The following is a 9745-nucleotide window of genomic DNA, read 5'->3' on the forward strand; positions in this document are numbered from 1 at the left end:
AGCCCTCTAATTATGGGGAACTCACTACCTTATAAGGCAATCCATCTCACTTTTAGATAGATCTTTTTTTTCCTTATATCAAGTTGAAGTTTTTCCTCATATTAAGTGGAAAACAACTTTATCCACTGCTCCTAGTACTTCCCTCTGGGGCAAAGCAGAATAAACCCCTCCTCTCTCTCCTCTAAATGACACCCGTTCCAATATTTGAAGAAAACTATCACATTGCCCCCATAAGCTTTTTCTTTTTGAAGTTACACAAGTCTAATTCCTTAAATGAGCTGTGTGGACTTTGCATTTCCAGGCCCCTCCGCTAGCTGGTTGCTCTTCTCTAGCAGACACACTCCAGGCTTTTGATGTCTTGCCTCAACTATGGTGTTCAAATCCTCCAGATGTAGTTTGACCAGTGAGACTGTCGTTTCACCCATTCTGATCACTAAAACTCTTTCTTGCATCTGCTTCCGCACTTTTCTGAGCCTTCCATGTGGCAAGCGCCCATCCCAAAGCAGCTTACCTGGAATCTTCAAGAGGGAACAAGTCATTGGTAGAACCTAGTTGAAGTGAGTGATGGCAAGGCACAGTATCTTCTAATAAGCAAATTCTGATACCAAGGGTCCACACAGAAATTCTGGGCAACAAAGACTTAGCACCCAGGTAAAAATGCTAAGCACAAGGACCAAGAAGGACTTTGATACTGAGCCTCAGGCTGTCTCAACAAGAAATTCTGTATGTACCTACCTCTACGGGCAAAAACTGGGTCAAGTGAACAGGCAGGCCTGAGTTCAAAAATACAATAGAGAAGGAGACATAGCTGGGGTAGAGCGCTATAGATGTATGCTGGTTCTTTCTGATATTGACCCTGTCTTCCACCTATTTTTCATCTCTTTCAGCTTCCTTTACTCATTCCTCTTCCTCTTCTTGCTCCTGTGGTCATTCCCCAAGGTTTAGTCATATACATATTCATTCATTTAACCAATATTTAGTAAGTTCCTACTATGTGCTTCTATGTTTGGGGATGGTACAAAGTTTAGAAAAGACATAACCCCTGCCCTCACAGAGCTTACATTCTAGTTGGGAGGGGAAGGGCACAAAACATTTCATGATAACATTAGAGGAGTGATAAAAGAAAGCATGTGAGAAGGAGGGAATCAGGGAAAGCTTCATGAAGAAGATGGCATTTGAATTGGGTTTTAAAGAAAGATGAAGAGATGGAAAGAGGGCTTTCTAGGCTTAAACAATATGAGAAAGAACAGAAGGATATGGGATGTATTCAAGGGACAAAGGTATAGGAGAGTAAAGAGTCAAAAGTCACCTACAAAGGATCGAAAGTGAGAGATTGAGTAAATGACAGAAAGAATGGAGCAGCAGATTTAGAGAATAAAACTTCGTTTTGAACCAGGTGAGTTTGAAATGTCTTCTAACAATTGATATAGGATTTAGAGCTCAGAAGTCAGAAGTAAATTAACAGACCTGGGAGTCATCTGTATAGATTTGGTAGTAAAAGTCATGGGAGTAGATAAAATTGGAAAGGAAAGAGGGTAAAGAGAAAAGGGATAAAGACAGGCTCTTGGGGAACATCAAGAGTAATAAACAGGTATACACAATGACTACAACAATGTATTTGAAAAGAACAGCCACCACAAAACAACAGAAAATAAATATTGCAAAATTACAAAGAACAGGACTGACCCCAAAGAAGAGATATAGGAAAACATCTCCCCCTTCCATTCCCTGAGATTGGGGGGGGAGGTGAAGGTGGAGGGTCCATAAGTGTAGACAAAATTAATGTCAGATTTTTTTTGATGTATTGATTGGTTTTACTGATTTTTTTCTCTTCCTAGTTTTCTTTTTTCATTTCTAATTCTTTGTTATGAGATGGCTCTAGTGGTAGCAGGTGGAGATGAAGGGGGAAACAGGTGGTATAAAAACAAAAGATATCAATAAAAAATTTCAAAGTAAGAGAAGAAGGGAAGAAGACACGGAGTCAGTTGAGCCAAAAGAATCATTTAGAGAGGTAGGAGAAAAACTGGTTATAAGGCCTCTGAAGCAAAGGTTAACAGAAATAGTGTCCAGAGAATGGTCAACAATATCTAAATATGCCAAAATATGAGGGGGATGACAACTGAAAAAAGCCTGTAGGTTTTACAATCAGTGACGTTTGAGAGAGAAGTTTCAGTATGGTGGTGAAGGCAGAGACTAAATTTGAAGAATCTGAGGATCAAGTGGGTGGTGAGGAAGTGAATGTCTGAGCACTGATAACTTTTTCAAAAGGTTTAGCAATGAAGAGGAGAAAGAGGTGATACTTACTGGCTAGATGAAATAGAAGAATCAAGAGAAGGCTACTAAAGAATTAGAACACGTGTGTAGGTGGATGGGAAAGTGCCACTGAAGAGGCAGGAGGGAAGAATGCAGCAGCTTAGCACTGGAGGAAGGCCACAGGTAGTGGGATAATCAACCTTGGTGAAGGGGAAGGGGAAGAATACCTCTGTGATCACAGGAAAAGAGGAAAGAATGTATGAGAATGCAGAGAAGTCTTGAGGAATGGAGGATTCTTTCATCCTCTTCTCTTCTCTCTTCACATTTTCCTTCCTGAAGAAATTCTTCTAGTCTTCATTACTATCTTTATGCTAATGATTTCCTAATCACTATCACCACTCCTGCCTTTTCCAGCTCATTTCTTTCTTTCTTTCTTTTTTTGGGGGGGGCGAAAAGGCAATTGGGGTTAAGTGACTTGCCCAGGGTCACACAGCTACTAAGTGTCAAGTGTCTGAGGCCAGATTTGAATTCAGGTCCTCCTGACTCCAGGGATAGTTCATTTTAAAAAATAGTACTGGTTATTTCCACTTGGATATCTTGTTATTGAGTCAAACTCAACATGTCCAAAGCCAAAATCATTTTTCCTACCTAAACTCACTCCTCCTAATTTCTCAGTTCCTGTTGATGGCACTACCACTTTGCCAACACCTAGAAGAAAAACCTGGGAGTCATCTTTGACTCTCTCCTTTACCCCCAACATCTTCTCAGCCTTCAAAATTTCTCTTGTATCTATCCCTTGTTCACTGTCACCACTTGGGTTAGTATAAGTCTTCTAATTGGTCTTACTAACTCCCAGCTCCTTTCCTTTTAATTTATTCTGCACCAGAATATTCTGTACACTGTCCACAGACTCTGCCTTAACTACCATTCTCATTATCTTGTCACTCCCCTACTCAAAAAACTTTAATTCCCTGCTTCTTACCATATTACATCTAACTTCCTCTGGTTTTCAAAGCTATGCTAATAGTAACTGTGCCAATTCTAGTCTATTCTACTAGTACTTGATATTCAAATGTGCTACAATATCAGGAATTTCTTTTTTGAGGCAATGGGGTTAAATGACTTGTCCAGGGTCACACAGCTAGTAGAAGTCTGAGGGGGATTTGAGCTCAGGTTCTCCTAACTCTAGGGCTGTTGGTCTATCCACTTTGCCACCTAATTGCCCCTTAAATCAGGAACTCTTAATTTTTAGTGTGCCATGGACTCCCTTGGCAGTCTGGTGATGCCTGTGGACTTGAAAAAAATACTACATTTCAATTAGTGGCTAGTGGAAATAAAGACGGAATTTTTTCACACCCAAATTTCGAGCTCCCTTGGGGGGTTTGTGGAGTCTAGATTAAGAACCCTATAAAAGGCCACCAAATTGCACTCTTCCATGAACATGATGTGGTTATAACCACATCATGTTCATGGAAGAGTGCAATTTATTCTTTTGTTGTTTTTCTTCAGCAAAGTTGGGTAGTAGCAATAGAACTAGATTTGGAAGCGGAGTACCCAGGCTTGAATTTCAGCTATTTTACTGACAACCTGCATGACCTTGGGAATGGAAAGGAACAAGCACTTATAAGTATCTACTTGGAGCCACGTACTATACTAAGCTCTTCACAGATATTTCATTTGATAAGTAAATCACTTAAACTATGTGAATTTTGGCTTCCTCATCTGTCAAAGGAGGGGACTGGACCAAATGTTCTCTAAAGTCCTTTCCAGTACTTTATTCCAGGTCCCTATTACCTTCTTCAGAAAAAGGAAGGAAATATGGACAGTAAAGTGTAGGTAGAGAGAGTGTGGATACTAAGATATTATCACTAACAATAGCAGATGCCATAGGATACCTAACCTTAACCCAGAATGTGCCAGAATGGCAGAATTCTGCATTAAATGTACTGCCTATGAGGCACTGGAATGTCAGGTGACCAAACTTCACATCTGTCCAAGAGCAAACCCAAGAGGCCCTATTACAAGATCGTTCTTTATTAAAAAAAAAAAAAAAAAAAAAGACAATGTCAATGAGAACCCTAAGGTGGATGGTCATGACTTAAATACAAATTGGATCAACCTGAACTGCTTCTCTCCCTATCTGGGAAAATCAACCTGCAGTAATGATAATTAGAGTAATTATCTGCCTCTATCACCCAGGGCAGTGACACAAAACCTGTGGCTCTCCAGTCTCTGGAGACATTTAACAATTCCCTACTCAGGTTCTCTTCTTGGGATTAAGTGAGGCATTTCCTGACATTCACTGCAACAGCTGCTCCCAAGAGAACTGGAGAGGCAATTCAAAATAAAATCCTCCATACCACACCAGTTACACAACCCTCTTCCACCCCCAAGAAAACCAAACAAGCAAAATTTAACACAAAAAACTAATGAGGGCTCAGAAAATCAAATTTTCAGCTTTAACAAAATCAGTCTGTCACGGAGGATGAGTTGCTAGGTGGCAGGTGCAGTTTCTCTAGAATTAATTTTAAGTGACTGAGCTTATACTGTCTGCAGTGTACTTACACAAAATTGCTCACACCAGTAAAACATGCAAATATAACAAACATCCACCTAAAATTATTCATCACAAAGAAAGGTCAAATTAAGCAGAAGTAAAAATATGACATCTCTACATATGTTGAGAAAGCAAAAAAAATTATGGTCTTTAAATTGTTGATTTTATATTTCCTCAAAGTACTTCCTGCAGCCAAATGCAATCCTAATATAAAAACCATATTGTAATTAATATCTGTATTTTGCTCTGATACCCTTCCAGAGCATGTAAGTGGCCCTGGGCTATGTCCAATGGAACATAAGCCCTACTGAATTGGAAAGACTTTGAGTACAAAGCACAGTAATGAATAATTACCCAAGAACCAACTTGGCTAAGTTCAGAGAGACCCATCCCCAGATGACTGCAGGTGATTTTTTCCCTTTGGCTCACAATTCATGACAACTAGAGGGGCAGCAATAAGCATCAGTAAATGGAGTGCTCATACCAATGAACTCAAAAATTAATATATACACATGCATATTTATATACCCAAGGATGGAGGTTAAAGGTGAGTTGGAATTTCAACCCATGTCCTCAGACTGCAAAGCTGCTACATTGTATGTTACCATCATAGCAAAATTTCCACAACATTTTCTAGAATAATTTCCTAACCTTAATCCTAAAATAATTATTGTGCTGATATTAACATATTTTTCAAATGATACTCATACAGATTATGGGGAAAATATCTTTCTTTTAAAATGAAAAGAGGTTTCCCAATGCCCCTTAGGAAGCATTAGAATTCTACCATCTAGGACTCAAGAATACTAACAGTCTGTTTCACATATATTAAAAAAGAAAAACTGTAAAACATTAGTTTAAAGCAAAAAAGTAAATTAAAATTCTCTGATTCACTAACCATTCCCCTTTTCCACTATTCATTCTCATGTACTGTTTCTCCATCTTCCCTACCGACAGTCACTCCCAAAATCTCATTCAAAGAACCATAGAGCTGAGGACTATAGAAATCACCTACTCCCATCCCCTCATTTTACGAATAAGGGCACCTTACCAAAACACAAACCCTCTCACCTATCTGTCCACTGTTCTTTGGGTTTTGTGTGTTGAGTCTAATGGTTGTCAACTAAGGAATGGCCATTAATGGTCAACTTATACCAGTGTCAATACTTCTGTTCATAAATTGCTGTTTTGTTTAGGCAATTGGTCGTTGCTACAGTATCTGCATTGAAGGCCATTAAGTATCTAAAACCAGAGTACTGAGCGTTCAAAATGATCCTAACTTGTTTTCACACTTATTTCTCTAAGGTTAATAACTGACTTTTTAAACATGTTTTTGATTTATTAGCTTCTAATAAAGTCACTTAAATAACAAACTACTAGTTTAAAAGTATCAAGAACAACATAATACTAATCTGTTGGTCAAGAAATCGACCAATAATGGGCACTGACAACAGGGACATTAGCAACTTCTCTGTGTTTACGGTAAAACAAGAAACAAGATACCTGTGTTGTAATGTATCTGGTGAGTGTTTCTATCAGAGAAGGAGCAATAAGAAAATTAAACAGGCTGCATATAGCCTTTAAAAGTCTACAAAGTATTATCAAATCACATATTATCATACATTATCTCACATGAGCCTCACAGCAACCCTGGGAGGTACTGTAGGTATTAGCCCTATTTTACAGATTAGAAAACTGAAGCACAGAAAGGTTTAGTGACTGAACCATGGTTACTGCTAGTATGTGTCAGAAGCAGGATTTGAACCCAGATCTTCCTGACTTCAAGTCAAACATTCTATCTCAGGGGTTCTTAATCTGGGGTCTGTCAACTTATATGTGTGAGTATGTATACCCACACATACACATATATACACACAAATATACACACATATAAATGTAATTGGTTTCTTTTGTAATGCTATTTTATTTTATGCATTTTAAAAACATTATCCTAAGAAGGGTTTCATGGGCGTCACTGGACTGTCAAAAAGGTTCATGACACAAAAAAGGATAAGAACCCTTATGCCGTGCTAACTCAGTCTTAAGTTTTTATTGACCGACTATCCACATGCATGTATTTATCTTTGTGGATAAGTTATGAAAGGAAGGAGGAAAGTGTAAGAGGGGATATGAGTGTATGTCCATATCAGTTCACTCCTTTATTCAGTTAGTGAGCACTTATTGAGCACTAAAGTACTCAATATTGTGTTATAAGGGGAAAAAGGATATGAAATGATTCATGGTCTAAAGGAACTAGAACTAATTTGGGGGATCATAGAAAAATAACAAACATGAAGCAGCATATAAGTACTAAATATTAAGGTACTGACTTAAGGTTCAATAGAATTCTATATGTGGGTTTTTATAAGGAAGCACTTTCTTGAATATATAAATATATATACATACATATATATACATATAAAGTGGAGAACATAATGATTAGATATTAGATAATTATTTGCTCCTTCTCATAAAACGCTTGATATGAATAAGTAGTTTTTCCATTCCTCTCAAGAATAGAGTATTATCATGGTGGCATTAAGAGATAAATTAAAATATTCCAAAATATCAGACTACATCAGCAACAGGCTGTACTCTTTTGTTGGCAAGAGATGAAGGGAATTCTCCCATACCCCAGTGTCTTATTTAAGCATTAAAAAAAGTTATCTTTCTTAGGGATCCCTTCTGTGGAGTAACCACCTCCTCAATAAAAAGACCATTGGAACAACTCTGCCTAGGTTATCGTACTAGGTTTCCAGACCTGAGCAATGGCTATCCTCAGGCTGGTCTGCCACTCCCTAACAACTTTAAGTTTCCCTTCTTATGAAACAACAATGGTTGCTCTGATATAGCCTTCAAACTGCTTTAAAATAAAACAATTCCATTGTTACAGGTTATAGCCCTACTGATTTAAGTCATCCATATGAGACTAAACATGTTGGTTAACATATATAAATATAATAGACTATTATTTTGCTCTAAGAAAGGATATGAAGAATTCTGAGAAACATGGAAAAATCTTATCTGAACTGATGCAAAGTAGCAGGACTTGAAAAATAATATACACACTGACAGCAATGGAAATGGAAAGAATAAAAAACCCTGACACAGTGTAATTATAGTGGCCAAATTTTAGCCCCAGAGAAAAACTGAGGAATTGGAACTCCTCCCTGCCTTCATGGCCCAGACTGGGAGTGGAGTTTTGGACATACTTATGTCAGACACAGTTATGTGTTGGTTAGTTTTGCTTTAATATTTCTTGTACCTTTAAAAATAATTTTTTTTGAAAGGATGGCTTTCTAGGCAGGGGAGAGGGGAGGGACATATTCTAAAACAAGTATGATTTAAAAACAAATTGATAAAAAAAATGTTTATTGTATTTAGGTGTATGGAAGGGGCAATGAGAAAACCTGTGGAACATTAGCAGTCACTTCAATTGTCTGGGTCTCAGTTGCTTCATCCATAAAATCAAAAGACTTAACTAGAACTATATAATCTTTAAGGTCTCTTTCAGATCTAACATTATGTGCATCATTACATTCTGTCCTTGGGTCTCAAATTGAGGTGTAATAGTTACTTTAACCCTGTTCTCTTAAGTTTCCCCTCCAAAGCTCCCTGGAAGTTCTTTGGCATTGGTCCCATGAAAGGTGTAGAAAGGTGTACCTTTTAATGCTCTTTTTGTCTTCTAGGAAGCTGTAGCTTCCCACCTACGGTCAGTTACTTCCATCTTTCCAATCCCAAAAGGGCTGACATTAGAAAAAGGGGGGGGGTGGCAATTATTTACACTAGAAATATTTCTAAACTGTCAGCTCAGAGAACAGTAGGTTCCCCGAGTCCAGAAGGGCCAAATGAATACATGAAATAAAATAAATTCGTTTCCCTCTCTAACAAAAACCCACCCTCACGCTTCCTTATAAAGTATGCCTTTCAATTCCATGCCGATGAAGTTACTAAATAGCTTCTATTATAAAAAACAATGCTTACTCCTTTCATGCCCTGACACTTAAGAATCACAATATTTCCACGCTCCATTGTACTAATAACGCCTCTTCAAAATAAAAAGAAATAGCGATTTCTTTCTCAGAAAGAAAAGAGCCATAACCAGAGAGCTTTCTAAGAAGGCTTCCTCGGTAGGCTGTTCTTTGTGTACTGTGGCACCGAGGATACAGCTACCCTGTATCTGGGGGCTGCAAGAAATTCAACGTAATTATAAGACCTCTTGAAATCTACATATTGAACTGGCCCTTTCCCGGCAAAGTATCATGAAATATTTCCTATGCCACCACTCATGTTGTCGGGCAATAAATCCCCTAGTTCGTTGTGCCGTATATTTGCAGTATAGGCTGGGCATATTCTGCAGTGAAGCCACGAGATCAGAGGACCTACCCCTTACCCTATGGGTAACAAGGGTGGGTGGCTTTGCAGACCTTTGGCAAGACTGCTCTGTATCCGGTTTCTTGGCCGTTTTATTTATTTTTTCACTGCCTTTATTCGTTGGGCCCTGGGAGAAGGGTTTGGCTGGGGAGTGCATCCCAAGAAAGGCAACGGGTGGCGTGCCGAATAAAGGAGCAGGGGCGGGGAGGGAAGCCGAATGCTAAAGCCCATGGTGATAAAACAAGGCCTGGTGGCAGCCGTACCCAGGAGGGTCTCCCGCCCTGCTTCAGGGTCCTTACCTGCTGCGCAGGAGGCCGGCAGGGTCAGCAGCAGCACCATGAGCCCCGCTAACCAGAGCACGGGGCGGCGGGCGAGGCGCAGGGAAGGCCCGTGGCCCCCCAGCACCGGCACCCAGGCGATGAAGCCTCGGGTCTTCCCGTCCATGGCAAAGCCCTGGGAAGTTAGCACCGCGCCCCCGGCATAGCCCACCGTGGTCTCCTGGGCCGGCCTTGCTCGCGGCACACCGAGGCACACCGAGGCGCACCGGGCGCGCGGGGAGGG

The 9745-nt window shown here is 39.6% G+C and overlaps 1 protein-coding gene across 1 annotated transcript in view; it reads right to left on the reverse strand.

Moving 5' to 3' along the window:
- Nucleotides 1–9539, reverse strand: part of KIAA1549 (KIAA1549 ortholog) — a 152352-nt gene extending 142813 nt beyond the window's left edge. Inside the window, exon 1 of the mRNA XM_027842356.1 lies at nt 9484–9539. Coding sequence (XP_027698157.1) covers nt 9484–9523 — 40 coding nt within the window. The 5' untranslated portion in view covers nt 9524–9539. The remainder of the gene's footprint in view (nt 1–9483) is intronic.
- Nucleotides 9540–9745: the final 206 nt, after the last annotated feature.

This window comes from Vombatus ursinus, unplaced genomic scaffold (assembly GCF_900497805.2).
Source record: "Vombatus ursinus unplaced genomic scaffold, bare-nosed wombat genome assembly UNPS02014870.1, whole genome shotgun sequence".
Lineage (NCBI taxonomy): Eukaryota > Metazoa > Chordata > Mammalia > Diprotodontia > Vombatidae > Vombatus > Vombatus ursinus.